Source organism: Leucoraja erinacea, chromosome 25 (assembly GCF_028641065.1).
Source record: "Leucoraja erinacea ecotype New England chromosome 25, Leri_hhj_1, whole genome shotgun sequence".
In the NCBI taxonomy this organism is placed as follows: Eukaryota; Metazoa; Chordata; class Chondrichthyes; order Rajiformes; family Rajidae; genus Leucoraja; species Leucoraja erinaceus.
Window position 1 is genome coordinate 30,478,566 of NC_073401.1, and position 17,267 is coordinate 30,495,832.

Consider the following 17,267-nt stretch of genomic DNA (forward strand, 5'->3'; position numbering starts at 1 on the left):
GGCAGACCTTGCTTAGTGATTCATCAAAGCAGCTCACCTGCAGCACATACTACACAAAAGAACTAATTAAAAGGTCACAAACAGCTCTTATAAATGTACTTAAGAGACCTCCATTTTCCAACCCTTTGGTAACAAAAAGATTGAACAGCAAATGTTGTGTCTACACCATCCAATGACGTTGTTTTGGCAATTAAATATCCTGGTTCATCCGTCGGGTAAATCATCTGGAAGGAACTCTCAAAAATTAAACTCTTTACCGAAAATAAAAAGTTCGGAGTCCTGCTTCAAAATGGCGTAGCAAAAGTCAAGCCAATCTTCAGACACAATGGGTGCGTATTGTACAAGCCGGCTGTAGTAAATGCAAAGTGGTTTCAACTCTTCTTGGTGTTTCACTTGTGTGCTTTCGAGCGATTTGGGTTGAAAGTTCACAGTTTTAAAACTCAGCTGCAATTAGTAAAAATCAACTGGAACTTCACACAATTTTTTTTTTTTTTTTTAAAGAGTATAAAGACATGTTACAGTTCAAAATACTTACAAATGTAATCGCACTGGAACAGCACCGTTAATTGTTGAATATATTTTGAGGGGGGGTGGGGGTTGGGTTGGGCGGTAGGCACCAATGTCATCAGTGTCATGCTGGTTTTCAATTTACCAAAGATGAAATGGGCCACAAATCACAGAGCATCCCAATAATATCCAGGGTTTAATCGTAATTGCACAAGCAGTAAAAAAAAATCCAACAGGGAACAGGGTACATTTACAAAATGGGGACATTTAAATGCCACCCATGTATTCAAATTTTCTTCCACATTCAAAGAGTTGGCACAATTTTGCCCCAGTCAATTGAAATATTTTGCACTTTCCAAATGGAACATGTAACATCTCAATTAGAAGTGTGTATATATATATATATATATATATATATATATATATATATATATATATATATATATATATATATATATATATATATATACACACACACACACACACACACACACACACACACACACAAAAATGATTCAATAAATCTAGCGGTGGTTGTAGACTTAAGTAACTCGGGTGATTTAACTTCAAAGCTTTCTCATCTCGTGCATCGACTTGCTCCTTCCTTCCATCTTCATTACCTTCACTCAGAGTAAAATGCCATCATCAAATGAACACATATTTAGACCTGATTTTATCATGTCAAAATCCAAGTCCTAGCAAAGTTATGGTAAACGGTTTCAATTCTGGAAACATTATTCTGAACCTAGTTCCGAAAAACATTGAAAAGTTATTTTTTTTTAAAAAAGAAACACCCTCTTGGCTTCTGTTCTCTTCTCCATACCACTTTCTCTCATCAACTTTCTTTCACCTTACCCTCTTGAAGATTAACGCAGCCAGCCACACTAAAGCTCAGCTTTGGCCCTGGGCTTTCACGTTTGTGGAGACTGATTTGCAACCTCAGATTCGCCCATCCCATCCCGTCCCCTGCCCTTTGTACCCCTGGAAACATGTTGCATTTTAAAATAGGAACATTGGGAATTGTCTGTTCTTCTGTCAATTAAGTCGATAGCTTCAGTGAAATGAAGTCTTCCAAATTGAACGGCAATGGTGAACAAGGAGATCCTCTATGATGTTGCGTGACAGCTGCTTTTCATGCCTGGAATAAGTTGAGGAAACGATAGAGAGGTTATACAATGTGGAAATAGATTAGTACCTTCAAATGATGTCTGCTCCCATTGTCAATGGACACTTCACCGTACTTCATGCTGCCTATTATACACTAACTTCTTTGCTAAGGGTTATTTATTTTGAACATGTTCTGGCTGTCTTGCAGCAAACAGATTCCCCAACATGTAATACACAGCTTTATAGAAAATATTTATAGATGTTGATTAGATTAATTTTACTGAAACTCACTGTGAATAGCCCCAAATCATCCCTAATTTCATGGCACAGTCGTACATACACTTACTGACCAGATGGCTGACTTTTCCCCCATTCGTTTTTCTTGTTACAATTCCTGAATCTACCAGAGAAAAAAGCACGGGGTGGCCAAAGAGAGTGTGCTGCGTATCTGAATCAGAACCAGCCAGAATAGCGATATTTTCTGCACCAGACAGTAAAGATCAGCAAAATGAGACAGGAACAATTTTCTTTTTGGCAAAATATCTAACTAACATCAGTGGTACCAGAGACCTGACTCAGAATGAAGATATTTGTGGTTATCATTTAATGCAATACAATCTTTAAGAGACTATGAACGATAAACTGGTCTCTCTTCACTTTGTATAAACTAGCTTCTTGTGTGGGCAACTTCTTACAATCAACATCGCATGATCACATTATCTACCATTTGCAGATCCCAGTGCAACTGGCAAGGATTTGTTAGATGGCTGCCACATCTCCAGTCTAGTTTAATGGATGGCTTTGAAGATGCATTTGATAAAGGTATTGGCCTGAGAAGGTGCATGTTGAAAAGGTATTTGATTAAATGTCTTCAACTGGTAGCTTGCTATAAAAATACTGACAATAGAAAATGTAGCAACAGGGTAGTAAGTTGGATTACCAAACCACTAAGAAGATTAGGACAGGAATGTTAGCTGAATAAGCATGCAGATTTCAATCTTGGAAAGAAAATCAGTGTTTGCACAATGGATAAACAGTGGTGCGCAGAGAAACAAATAACTTAAATACAAACACAATTTTTCCACAAGCACAAATGCAAGTAGATAAAGCTTCACATAGATATTTTAGATTTAACAACTAAGAAGTAGAACAACTAACTAACTAACTAACTAACATTGTAGAAGTATAGAGTAAAGGGCAACTATGGACCTGGACAAGATACAAGTTAGGCGCAGAAATTAATTGCTGCATACAGCAATGTTTCTGAGTCGGGAACTGCTTGTGAAAAGGGACACAAAACAATGATTGGGCAGAGCTCAGAAGCAGATTCAACTGCAATTTACAAAAGGGTTTATGAAAATGAAAACACTTTTTGCCTGTGTCTTAGAAGCAAATTTGCAGGAAGGAGCTTAATCTGGTTGAGCAGTTCAGTAACCCACAGCTCGGTATAGTCCGGCAAAAATAACATTTAACTTTGTTTAGAGATACAGCACTGAAACAGACCCTTCGACCCACTGAGTGCATGGTGACCATCCATCACACTGGTTCTATATTATCACATATTCTCATCCAATCCCCACACAGTAAGGGGCAATGTTGCAGAGACCAATTTCCTTAACTAAATGGCAGCTTTTACTAGGCAGCATGCGATGGGATAGATAGTTAGTGGAGCTGAAAGACCCAGTCAAAATGGCACGAAAGGTGCCTGGACATCCTATTACAAGAAGCAAGTCTGAATCAAAACTCCAGCAGTGCTGTCCTTCAGAAAAACCTGTGCGATTTGCAGCCTGAAGATGCATTTTAAATTGGATGATATATTAGAACATTGAACAGCACAGAAACAGGCCCTTCAGCCTACAATGTCTGTACCAAATATGATGTTAAGACAAATTCTTATCTGCCTGCACATAAACCATAACACTCTGTTCCCTGTATTGCCATGTGCCTATCCAAAAGTCTCTTAAACACCATTATTTTATCTGCCTCCACTACCACCCCTGGCAGCACGTTCCAGGCACTCACCTCCCCGTTTACAAAGTTGCCATTCTTGCCCTGATCCATTATCTTAACATTATAAATAGGTCTGTAGTGCAAGGTTTTAAAAAAAGGTACAAAAAATGTACTTTAAGATCTAACGTGGACATGTAGAAACTCAAGCAGGTGCACGTATAAGGTGGCTGCTATGATTCAGACTTGCATCTTGTTAGTAGGAGGGCTTATCCTGTCCAAACACCTTGACATACTTGCAACAAGGATCAAATCCGGTACAAGAACCATGATGTACCGGATACAGGCATCACTTCCACCGTTCCACTCCAGGTGTGGGTGAACAAGGAAGTTATTACGCCTGGCAGATGCAACAAACAGCATCGATATAAAGTTAAAGTTACAAGTGGGGGATAGTTTTGGAATGTATACACAAACAGCCCACTGCCCATCACTCCCATGGATTCATTGCCTGCTCTGGAAGTCAGATAGGAACACTGTTCACACTGAGGGCAGCCCAGTGGTAGAGCTGCTGCCTCTCATCGCCAGAGACCTGGGTTCAATCCCAACCTCGAGTGCTGCCACATGTGGAGTTTGCAGGTTCTCCCTGTGACCACGTGGGTTTCCTCCTATATCCTAAAAAGGCATGCAGGTATGTAGGTTAATTGGCCTCTGTAAAACTGGCTCTAGTGTGTAGGGAGTAGATGCAAACATGGGATAACATAGAACTGTGTCTGGCCGATCGAATGTGGACTCGGTGGGCCAAAGGGCCTGTTTTCATGCTGTATCTTTAAACTAAACAGCACAGATTTAAGTTGCAGATTTGATGTCTTTGATTATTTTCCTCTTGTGAGGTGACAGTTTAAAAAAATTTGAGGCATCATGTTTTTATTTCCAATGGATAAAAAAAGAATGTTGGAACGTTTGATATAATACAATTCTTTAAAGATCTAACAATTCACGGAATAGAACGGCAACTCTAAGAACCAACTCAACACAAATTTGTCAGTGACTTTAGAACAAGTTAGTTGATTTACACGTTTATTCAAAGCGACTGGCGGCTATCACGTAACTAGACTATGAATCAATCAGGTGATTTTGACCTAAAGACACCTACCATGTTTGCACTTAGACCCAGGAGTCAACGGGTTGAGGTTTAGTGTCATGGGCATCCACAAGATTCACTGAGGCCCTATTAATCCTGTCAATGTCTCTCTTATTTGTATCATTCTGTGGCAACAGGGAAAGGGTTAATTGCAAGAGAGCTGGCCTTGAAACAGGTACAGAAGGCAAGTTAGTTTAAAAAGCAATAAAGTCTAGTCAACAGTTCAAAGATCAAGACCACATAAAAATCTCTTGGGTGGAATGCTCAGTACAACGTTGCCAGGTAAAATGCTGAAATCCACAGCAACTGCAGGTTGCTGCACAAAGGAGATGGGATAGAACATACAACTTCACTTGATAACCGGATCAAAACATTCCAAATTTTATAAATCCATAAAAGTCTTGATTGATAATGTACTGGGGACATAATGGAAAATAATGTAACTATCTCATTTGCACCACTGTAATGTTAATTATGGAATTTATACAACACACCATTCTGAAATTCCCCTTTCCCTTTCTAGTTTCTCGATCGATATATTTGCAATCTCCTCTTGGGACAAGTGGTGGTAATTTGAGTAACTTGAAATGTTAAATAACAATGGATTCAACATCATTATTTTGGTGCAATAGAATTGTGTGTCAAAACCCATTACTGCTAGTGGTCTGATCGCAATTGGGCCAGATACATCATTTAGTAAGTGTCAAATAAAAAAGTCATGTTGCCGTAACTTCAACATCAGGTATAAAATCTGCAGCTGAAAAAATTACAATAGGACGCACTGCACTGCACAAAAATAATTCAACCCCAATATCTGAGGAACGAGTAACATTGCCCCAGTCAAAAAACAATGCTGATTAATCACAGCTAGATTGTACCTATTTATTATATTTTGTTTCACTGTGAGGGTACTATTTTGCTGAATTACCATTCTATCCAGATCCCAATACTGATCGAATCCGAATGTGACCTTGTTAGTTTGAGGGAGACACAAGTAACTGCAGATGCTGAATTCTTAAGCAAAACACAAAATGCTGGAGGAACTGAGCCGGTCAGGCAGCATCTGGGGAGGGAATGACAGACAACGTTTCATGTCGGGACCCTTCTTCAGACTGGGTCCCAAACTGAAACGCCACCTGCCCATTCCCTCCCCAGATCCCGCCTGACCGCCCAAGTTCCTCCAGCACTTTGTGTTTAAACTAGTTAGTAAATCTGGGTTGGTTTGTGCGGACTGGTTGGTACAATAGAGAGATTAATCAGCTCCTCGAGTGATATTGCTAATCTAGGTTCACAAAATTCTGTGAAACCCAGCTCTTAAAAATACATATTTTTTGTGTGGCCTTGACATTTTTTGAGTAATTGGAAGACAAAGTTCATGCAATAATTTATGTACACACTTAAGCATCCTTCTGATTGAGGAAACATTAAACAATCATGCAAACAGCTAACAAATCAAACACAGAGAGAGTAACTGCAGGATAAGAGTTGTGGACGAGAGCAAGAAAGCAGAGGCTAGCACCAACTCAGACACCAAGCAGAGAAATTATTCCCTTCAAAATTGCAAACAAATGTCATAAACAATAACCATTGCCATCAAAATGTTGCTAAAGGTAACGTCTAACTGCAAATGTTTGTTCCAACAGTGCGACTGAGAATGGGTTCCATCATCAGCAAGATCTGCCTCCTGTACAACAGCAATGTACAAGCAATGGACACATAGCCTACCCGCAGTGGCTGACGGTCATACGCGTCCCCAGAAATATCCGTGGTTTTATATTTGCGCTCTTTCTCCTTCTGGTCCAAAGTAGAATACGTATCTGTGGTGACAAATGTACAATTCGCAAAGAAAGTCAGTCATCCTCTGCTATTATATCCATTCATTTGTCATCAGTTTTGCGTTTATTTCATTAAACACATTGCATTTGCAGATAGGGCAAGGAAACCAGACAAGGCTTAGCACTCGATGCACATAGAGAAGATGAGATACCAAGGCAACGTCAGCCTCTGCTCCCCAAAGCAGATTTTAGACATAATCTGTTAAGCCGAGTCGAAGAAAGTAGCAGGGATGGAATGCAGGGGAAGGATGTGGAGTCTGTGGACAAGATACACAAAGCTTTAGTGTGTCAAAAATACTCATTGCAGAAACAATCCCAGACAAGTAAAATGGACATTATAGGGAATGGAACTGCAGATGCTGGAACCCTGTGAAACACAAACTGCTGGAGGAACTCAGCAGGTCAGGCAGTACCTGGGGAGGGAATGGACAGGCGACGTTTCAGGTCAGGACCGGGCAGGTGGAGGAAGTGACCCACACACGTGTAATTGTTTACCCCCCACCCACTACAATCAGTCTGAAGCAGAGTCCTAATCCGAAACGTTGCCTGTCCATTCCCTCCACAGATGCTCCCTGACCCGCTGAGTTACTCTGGCACTGTGTGTTTTGTCATAGACGTTGTGTTGAAATCAATAAAATCAGGGGAACTCGACACGCGACAAAGTGCTTAGCCCCAATTCAAAACGGCAGATGCCAAAATATTTTGGGTCTACAGAAAAAGATACGAGTTATTGAAGTGAAATAAAAATCATAGGTCAATTAGAAAATGTTGCAGAAAAACGTGCCTATTCCCATCAACGATCAGCTACCCGAAATGTTAACTGTGCCTCTTTCTACCGAGGCCGTCTCAAATGCAAAGCTATTCCAGTGTTTCATTCTTTCCACAGAAGTCCAGTGTGCATGGTATTTGGCAGCTGCAGTACCGGGTTCCCCAGCCAGAGGCCGATGTTGAACTGCTTTACTCTGCTTCTGAAGCGGTCCTAAGCACCAAGCATTGCAATGGGAAAACCCGACCACACCCGAAAATACCAATCTACGCTCTAATGACGGGATCAATGGGGAATAGCCCAAAATCCATGGAAAATAGCCATTAACTTACTTACCTGAAGCCAGACTCAAATATTAGCCAAGGTAGACACAAAATGCTGGAGTAACTCAGCGGGCGAGGCAGCATCTCTGGAGAGAAGGAATGGGTGACGTTTCGGGTCTCAACCCATCTTCAGACTGACGAAGGGTCTCGACCCGAAACATTGCCCATTCCTTCTCTCATAGAAACATAGAAATTAGGTGCAGGAGTAGGCCATTCGGCCCTTCGAGCCTGCACCGCCATTCAATATGATCATGGCTGATCATCCAACTCAGTATCCCGTACCTGCCTTCTCTCCATACCCCCTGATCCCCTTAGCCACAAGGGCCACATCTAACTCCCTCTTAAATATAGCCAATGAACTGGCCTCAACTACCCTCTGTGGCAGAGAGTTCCAGAGATTCACCACTCTCTGCGTGAAAAACGTTCTTCTCATCTCGGTTTTAAAGGATTTCCCCTCTATCCTTAAGCTGTGACCCCTCTCCATAGATGCTGCCTCACCCGCTGAGTTACTCCAGCATTTTGCGTCTACCTTCGATTTTATCCAGCATCTGCAGTTCTTTCTCACTACAATATTAGCTGCTGAGGTGGATAAAATGCATGCTGCCGTATGGATCAGGTGCTGCAAGATGGCTTCTCCCTGCTTAAAGCATGGGCATGGGGAGGGCGGGCAAGCAGGCAGGCAGGCAGGCAAGAGGAATTCTTGAGATCAAGAACAAGAGGAATTCAAAGCCATATTTACCTGGCCCAAACTGCTCCATGGGTATCATTTCACCAGACCATTTGTTACCTAAAAACAGAACTAACCATCAGGCTCCTCATGTACAAAAGCTGAATGAACCTGCTCAGTCAGTCCCCAGCATCCAGCGTCTAAACCCTTCAGCAATTGCAGGCTTATTTGAAGTTCTAAAAAAATCTAGCAAGTATCTTTAGAAAATTGTTGAGACAAGACTTTATAAAAGTCTGTAAAAAAAAACAAAACAAGCAGAGATGTTTGGATGTAGTCCAGTCCATCACACCGACCAACCTCCCTCCACATTATGGAAAGCAGCCAATACAATCAAGGACCGCTCATCATTTCTTTTTCACCCCTTTCACGTCAGACAGAAGATACAAAACCTTGACAGCACAAACCGCAAGATACATTAATAGCTTCTTCTTTGCTGCCTCCCATAAACTAAGAAGTCCCGATCTCCCAACCAACCTCACTGGAGAGCTTGCTCTTTATAAAAATTTGCACTTCCTATGTAATTGTAACACTGTAATACTCCAACACTAATCTCTACACACTGGCATCCTTCTGTTGTGCTTGTATCTGTCTGGCTTGTACTCCTGCATTTATAACTGGATAGCATTCCAACAAAGACTTTTCACAGTGTCTCTACACATGTGACAATAATAAACCAGTACCAAGTATGGGGAAACATCTTTATTAACAAAGTCTAAAACAAAGCTCGATCTTACAAAAATAAATTAGCTGGGGTGGCACGGATAAAAGATGCTGCCTCACCCGCCAGAGACCCGGGTTCAATCCTGACTACGGGTGCTGTCTATGTGGAGGTTGTATGTTCTGCCCTCAGACTTTTCCGGGTGTTCCAGTTTAGACAGTAGGCAATAGGTGCAGAAGTAGGCCATTCGGCCCTTCAAGCCAGCACCGCCAGCCAATGTGATCATGGCTGATCATCCCCAATCGGTACCCAGTTCCTGCCTTCTCCCCATATCCTCTGACTCCGCTATCTTTAAGAGCTCTATCTAACTCTCTCTTGAAAGTATCCAGAGAACCGGCCTCCATCTCCCTCTGAGGCAGAGGATTCCACAGGCTCACAACTCTCTGTGTGAAAAAGTGTTTCCTCGTCTCAGTTCCAAATGGCTTACCCCCTTATTCTTTCCTCCCACGCTCCAAGGACGTGTAGGTTTGTAGGTTAATTGGCTTTTGGTAAAGATTGTAAATTATCCCTAGTGTGTAGGATAGTGCTAGTATGCGGGGTGATCACTGGATAGCGCAGACTAGGTGGGCCGAAGGGCCTGCTTCTCAGGGCCAACATCTCTAAAGTCCAAAGTGTAGAGTCTTATTCCTGCCTGCAGTGGGTTTTGGTCTTCATGTGTCAGACCTTTTCACAGCCTGCAGACAACAGGAATGATCTGAACTTCCCTTTCACCATCATCTTCTAATTAGACATGGATAACGGCAATCAACACACTTGCTGAAACTGCGCAGCATTACCAAGACAGGCTCGAGTGGATGTCAGGAAGCCACATCTACCCCTGGGGTGAATACCTAAATCGACCTCTGCATTTCCACATTCGTTAACAACGAGTCATCAAGAGAGTTATCTCACTTCAAAACCTACTTCAAGGTATCACAGAAGCTGCCTCAAGATATTCACTGACATTCACACACACTTTAAAGCAAAAATGAATAATTAATTTAGAATAATTAAACAATCTGCTGATGACATTTAAAACAGATTAAAGCATCATCGCCAATATAGATAATTACACAAATGGCCTATCTTCCTTGTTTATGCTCCACTAGCTTCTTGCAGTGGAGAAGGGTGTGCATTGCAAGGAACCCGTTGGTAGGTTTGAGAGGTGACCTTGGAGAGGCACGCATTGATGTCTGTGGATTCTGGTAGATAGACTTTACTTTAGATTTTCGAGATACAGAAGAGTGGAAAAAAACCCCTCAGCCGGCACTGACCCGTGATCCCAGCACATTCACACCTACACACACTAGGGACAATTAACAAAAAAATTCCAAGTAGCCAATCAAACTCCAAACCTGTACGTCTTTGGAGTGTGGGAAGAAACCGAAAATAGAATACCCACGTGGTCAAGGGGAGAATGTAGAAACTACAGCACCCGTAGTGGGGGTCCAACTCGCGTCTGCAAGCGCTGTACGGCAGCGTCTCTACCGTGGCGTCACCGTGCCATCCTTTACTTTAGACTTTAGAGATACAGCGTGGAAACAAGCCCTTCGGCCCATTAAGTCCGGGCCGACCATACCAGCCCCGTACTATCCCACACACCAGAGACAATTTACAATTTGCAGAAGACAATTAACTTACAAAACTACACGTTTCTGGAGTGTGTTGAGGAAACTGGAGCCTTGGGGGGAAACCCACGTGGTCACACGGAGAACGTAAAAACTTTGTATAGACAGCACCTATAGTCGGGATCGAACCCGGGTCTCTGGCCCTGTAAGGCAGCAGCTCTACTGCTGGGCCACCGTTCCATCCATTTACTGTGGTAAATGCCACTTGGCCTCAGAACTGCAGGCAAGATTACATCTGGGACCTCATAGACCCAGCTACACAAGGCTGGCTCATTTTTGTATTTCACGCTTGATGATCAGTTTCCTTTCGGGATTGATCTCAGCACACTGGCACCACCAGCCGCCCTCCTCTAAATGCCTTTCACATTATCTTTCAGCCCTGCATTTAAAAACACACTTAAACCCATATGATGATCGCACACATCTCAGACTTGGGTCCCATATGCCTGCTTGCTCTCTAGAGTTCTGTAAAACATTCCCATCTTCTCTCTGTACACAACCATTGGAAAATGCAATGCAAAGTGAGACGGAATTTGTTACAACTGGAATTGTCGATCGTTACTTTTGATTGCAGCTCACTTCACGCAGTATTCAAACATTAATTTCAAACATCAATACCTCACAGGGCTGGGCAATAATTTAAACATGATGCCAAATTAAAACAATCTCCTCTGCCTACAAGTGATCCACATCCCTCCATTCCCTCCATATCCGTGTTTAGTTTGGAGGTGCAGCGACACAGTGCGGAAACAGGCCCTTCGGCCCGCCGGGTCTGTGCTGACCAGCGATCCCCGTACACTAGCACCATCCGATGCAGTAGGCACGCTTTACAATTTTTATCGATGCCAATTAACCTGCACACCCACATGTCTTTGGAATGTGGGAGGAAACCGGAGCTCCCGGAGAAAACCACAGTCACAGGGAGAACGTACAAACTCCGTACAGACGGCAGTCGTAGTCAGGATTGAACGCTGTCCTTGTCGCTATAAGGCAGCAACTCTACCACTGCACCCATTAATCTATCTAAAATGCCACCATCCGTTAAAGAACGTTGATCTAGAATGTAGATGAAGAACGGGAGGTATTAAATGCTGCCCGTTACAGGACAATTGCAGGCACGGGTGATGTTTCCGCAATGCCCCCAGAATGAGTGGGACCCTGGCACTAATGTGCACAGAGTCAGTCTTAATTCTTCAACATTAGCAGAAAAATGTCTGGTGCGTGAACAGGAAGGCATTGCCTCATTAAAGGGGTTGCATCGGGCAAGTCAGTACAAATACATAAAAATAGAGGGATGGTTTAAATAGTGGATGTTATTGAATGGAGTGCCGAGAGTAGCAACGTTACCCCCAGGGAGAAGGTACAATCCCAGTGTCAGTCACGTCTGCCTGGTGACCTTACAATGCCCAATTTCAGGCCCTTCATTCATTTATCACCATCCTCCCCAGTCACCGAGACCTCTATTGGAAACATTTTATTGAGGAGCCAGTTAATGAGTAGAGTTTATTTCTCGAGAAACAGCTTTTGCCTCCTGGGCCTCGACCTCTGTTCCAACTCAATGGAAGGCAGCTGTGGAAACAGCCTCTCTGGATTTAGTACCGTTCTTCAAAGGTCACGGTTGCGTTGCAGGTAGAATTTGGAAACAGTGCGTTAAGTCAGAGATAATCGAGAACAAGACTCAAATGCGAGCAATCAACACTCACCATCTTTCTGGTTCCTTTCAATTAATGGCAAGGTGCTGTCATCATAGCCACTGGATTTGCCACCAGGTTTAGCTCCTTTGGGAAGTGTAGGGACATTTGGCTGCATGTTGTAAAAAACGAGACAGTTTTAAGACTTCAATTTCGCCTAGATTAAACACTTCTAAAGAATAAATGTCACTTTTACGCATGGTTTCGTGCGCTAAGCGTGCTCTAATATCTGAAGCAAAAGGGCAAATAAGACTATCACAAGACTCAAGGAACTGCAGATGCTGATTTACAAAAAAGGACACATAGTGCCTGAGTAACTCAGCGGGTCAGGCAGCATCTCCGGCGAACATGGACAGACGTTTCAGGTCGGGACTCTTCTTCAGACGAAGGGTCCCAACCTGAATCATCATCTATCGAGTGGGATAACAGAACTGGTGTGAATGGCCGTTAGATGGTCGGCCTGGACTCGATGGGCCGAAGAGCCTGTTTCCATGCTGTATCTTTCAATTGGATGATCAGCCATGATCATATTGAATGGCGGTGCAGGCTTGAAGGGCCGAATGGCCTCTACTCCTGCACCTATTTTCTATGTTTCCAATTCAATTCAAATGTACAGCAAATGCTCCTGTTCTGATGAAGGATCATTGACCTGAAAAACCAACTGCGTCTGCATCCACAAATGTGGCTGGATTTGCCAAGCATTTGCCGCACGTTACATTTCCCCATCTAGTTGACCCGTGTGCTCGTGAAGTGGAGCGAGTTTGGAAGCAGAAGATTTTCTTATTTAGATGACGCAAGCCAAACAAGGCACTTAATAACGGTATGGGCGGATTAAGAAGGGGAAATGTGGCAAAAAACACTACAAACAGCTCATTAAACTGAAAAATGACAGCATTATCTGGTGGTGAAGGATTTAATGAATGTGTACATTATACACTAATAGTTTAACTCCACAGTTTGCAGCCAATTTGCAGCCAACTCTTTCCTTCAATTTGCCAACCTTGCAATTGTCTGTTTCATTCCGCGACTCCATCCTCAAAGCTGCTCTGTAAATGTGTTGGAATAACCCCAGAGTTATTTACATCCAAAACATGACCCTTACCTGAAAGTGGGACTTGTTCCAACCTTCTTTATGCAAAGGATTCCTCAACTCCTTGTAGCTCCACACAGTTTGCAAGACATGGGCTGCAGCCTTCATCTCCCTCACTGACTGGCTACGATGTTCAAGGCAAATAAATATGTGCAGGTTAAAAGCCAAATTACAAATTCTGCCAGAGTCAATGTCGGAGGCACGATAACCTTGGATCGGAAATTGTAACTCTTATTTCAAACTCGCAAGGAAACAGACCGACATGAGAATCGATGCTCTCTGAAAAATCCTCATGATGGATTGAGGGCAGCACGGTGGCGCAACGGTAGAGCTGCTGCCTCACAGCGCCAGTGACCCGGGTTCCACCCTGACCGCGAAGGTTTTCTGTGTGGAGCTTGCACGTGACTGTGTGGGTTTCCTCTGGGTGCTCCGCTTTCTCCCCGTGTCCCAAAGACGTGTGGGTTTGTGTGGTTAATCAGCCCTCTGTACATTTCCCCTAGTGTGTGTAGGGAGCGGATGCGAATGAGGGATAACATGGAACTAGAGTCAACGTGCTCCATGTAGACGTGGTCGACGTAGACTCGGTGGGCCGAAGGGCTGATTTACATGCCGTGACTTCCAAACTAATAACAAAACTAAATTAAATTTTGATACAAAGGCAAAAAGCAAGCAAGAAAAGGGTTGGAAAAATGCACGGAGAGACAAAACATTGAACAGAAAAGGTTCAATACAGGAAGGCTGAAACACGAAGAGCGGTTCAGAACAATTGTCCCCAGGGAGTGGATGAGAAAGTGGGATACCATGGAACTAGTGTGAACAGGTGATCGATGGATGGACATGGTGGGACGAAGGGCCTGTTTTAATGCTGTATCTTTTTTTTGAGAGTACCATACTAAACCAAAACACAAAAGAGAGAAGGATGATTATGCTGAAGAAAAGATGGGAAGAAGTTCAAGTGGAGCATAAACGTTGCCAAGACCCTGTTGAGCAAAGCAGACTGCTTCTCTGCTGCATATTCTACATAATAGAGCTTACCTTGATTTGTTGATTGCCACAAGCTTTTCGATGCCCTGTGCCTGAATGAGGGATCGAGCATTTGATGAACTGTCGGTTACAATTTCATGGATAGTGTTGAGGATTGCGACTATTGTATCTTCTTCGAGGTTCTTGGCAGGTCTTTGTTGTCCACTGGTCAGGTTGCTCACCAGGTCATGCATGGCATAATTACCTACAGGAAGGGACAAACCATAAATACCATCACAGCATATCTTTCTCACCCACATTGCAAGGGCAGCACGATACCGCAGCTGGTAGAGCTGCTGCTTCACAGCCGCAGAGACATGGGTTCCATCCCGAACTCGGATGCCGTGTGTGGAGTTTGCATGTTCTATCTGCGACTGTGTCGGTTTTCTTCTGGGTAATCCAGTTGCCTCCCACATCCAAAAGGCGTGCAGGTTTGTAGTTTAATTGCCATCCGTAAATCGCCCCAGTGTGTAGGGAGTGGATGAAAATGTAGGGTAACAGAACGAGTGTGCACCGGTCATTGACATTCGGCATGGACCTGGAAGGCCGAAGGGCCTCTTTCTATGCTGTATCTCTAAACTAAAAACCTTAGCCACATATTAAATACGAGGCTATCCATGTCATTAAGTATGTTCAGGACAGACAGAAGCCCACTTCAAGGATATAGAGGGAGACAGGAGTTAAGGTTAAGGACAGAACACTCAATGAACGAGTCCAAAATTCAACCTAGCTGTGATCTTAATAAATAACATAGATGGCAATGGTACAGTCCTTGCTCCTAGTTATATCCTTGCACCTTTTACAAGCTGTGTTAAGAGAATATGTAACCCTAGTAACTAGGTAAGACGGGACACTGTCATTTACTTAATTTGTTGTACGTTTAACTTAATTCCCAAAGGTGTCCATCAAGTGTGTAATCAGTTAAATTCTTATTCCAAAACATTGTCCTCCCACATTTGGCGCTAGATAAATGAAGTGGACTGCATGGATGTCCTTGGCTGCTCTGTAAGATGGGTCTGTGTAGGAAAGAACTGCAGATGCCGGTTAGACACAAAATGCTGGAGTAACTCCACAGCATCGCTGGAGGGAAGGAATGGGTGACGTTTCGGGTCGAGACCCCTCTTCATCCTGGTGAAGATTTTTACTTCTTGGCAATCAATGCGTCTATCAGGAAGTCTGGTACAAGATTAGAACCCGCAACACTAACCCCCAACCCCCCCCCCCCCCCCCCCCATCCCGCCATAATCAAAACCCACCGATAATTAAAATCCCAGTGGGTGGAGACAATGGGATTAGGACGGGAAGGGAATGATTGTCAGTGATTAACTGGGCGCCGTGTAAAAGTACAGCCTCTCAATTAGGAAGGGGAGAAAATACAGACAGGCCTTCTTCTTGGCAAGAAAACAAAGCGCACACACACGTCTGCAGCCAACTGGCCCATCAATTAAACCTCTGCTGCTTCCACAACCTCCTCTATGGTTCCTCGCTGGCTCATTGCCTCTTAGTCGCAGAAGTACACAGCATGTGCCAAGGACCTCCAGTGCTGTCAGATTAGAGAGACTTCCCTTGGACAGGATGAGACTGATCAGGACAGTTTCTCCATGCCAGGATCGTCAGTTGTCCACTATAATACAGGCTATTCAGTGGACCACATGAAAACTGGCAAAACAGCTATAGAAAGATGAACCTAGTTCAAGTGGCAGGATAGAATTTAAACTAATGACCCCCTGAATTTCAATCAGTCCAGTGAAAATCCGTTTAACTGCCTTGACATCAACGCAAGGCACTAAATGCTGGAGTAACTCAGTGGGTCAGGCAGCATCTCTGGACAACATGGAAAGGTGACTTTAGACTTTACTTTTAGAGATTAGAGATGCAAGGCAGAAAAATGCCCACCCATCCACCGAATCCGAACTGATCCGCGATCACACGTACCCATACATTATCCTGCACACTAGGGACAAATTACAATTTTACCAAAGCGAATTAACCTACAAAACTGTACATCTTTGGAGTGCGGGAAGAAACCGGAGCACCCGGAGAAAACCCACCCGGTCGCAGGAAGAACGGGCAAACTCCGTATACAGAGCACTCGAGGTCAGGATTGAACCTGGGTCTCTGGCGCTGCGAGGCAGAAACTCCACCGCTGCGCCACCCTGACTTTTCGGATCGGACAAATAAAGTTAGAACTACAGGACACGTAGCGTTAGTACTATACCTATGAGGTCCTTGTTGCGGCCGTCCACAGAGAGATTTCGCAAGGCGATGGCCACGGCTCGCACAACTTTGTCAGAGTCTGATCGCAACAGCTCCACCAAGATGGGGAGACCTTTCTCTTTCCGCACAGTCGAACGAATGTAGTTGGACCACTGTCATTGAAAGGAAAATAACAAACCTTTAATCATTTTCATTCCCGATAAACAAATTGCATGTAATTATTTTATACAGCAGTGAAGCTGAGTGATGTTCTGGAATCCAGAAAGATCAATTACGTTTCAATTATTTTAACTTCTTTTTGCAAAAAGATCAAAATGTAAAAACAAAGAACTGCAGATGCTGGCTTAAACGAAAGAGAGACACAACATGCTGGAGTAACTCAACGGGTCTGAAGAATTGCCCCGACCCGAAACATCACCTATCCATCTTCTCCGGAGATGCTGCCTGACCAGCCAAGTTGTTCCAGCACTTTGCATCTATCTGACCGTCCACACCCCCATAGTTTTATATACTGTTCAATTGCAACAGGTACATGTTGAGTGTTGGGGTCATGCTATGATTGCAC

The 17,267-nt window shown here is 43.5% G+C and overlaps 1 protein-coding gene across 10 annotated transcripts in view; it reads right to left on the reverse strand.

The window, feature by feature from the left end:
- Window positions 1-986: 986 nt before the first annotated feature.
- Window positions 987-17,267, reverse strand: part of arvcfb (ARVCF delta catenin family member b) — a 213,969-nt gene continuing 197,688 nt past the window's right edge. For 4 of the 10 annotated variants that reach the window (XM_055655440.1, XM_055655437.1, XM_055655439.1 and 1 more), the window contains 8 exons: window positions 16,704-16,854; window positions 14,498-14,690; window positions 13,475-13,586; window positions 12,385-12,484; window positions 8,369-8,416; window positions 6,431-6,522; window positions 4,718-4,830; window positions 989-1,645 (listed from right to left, as the gene is read on the reverse strand). In XM_055655440.1, coding sequence (XP_055511415.1) covers window positions 4,729-4,830; window positions 6,431-6,522; window positions 8,369-8,416; window positions 12,385-12,484; window positions 13,475-13,586; window positions 14,498-14,690; window positions 16,704-16,854 — 798 coding nt within the window. In that variant the 3' untranslated portion in view covers window positions 989-1,645; window positions 4,718-4,728. Of the gene's footprint in view, window positions 1,646-4,717; window positions 4,831-6,430; window positions 6,523-8,368; window positions 8,417-12,384; window positions 12,485-13,474; window positions 13,587-14,497; window positions 14,691-16,703; window positions 16,855-17,267 lie in introns of all 10 variants that reach the window. The other 6 variants (XM_055655442.1, XM_055655441.1, XM_055655433.1 and 3 more) reach the window with 5 other exon arrangements.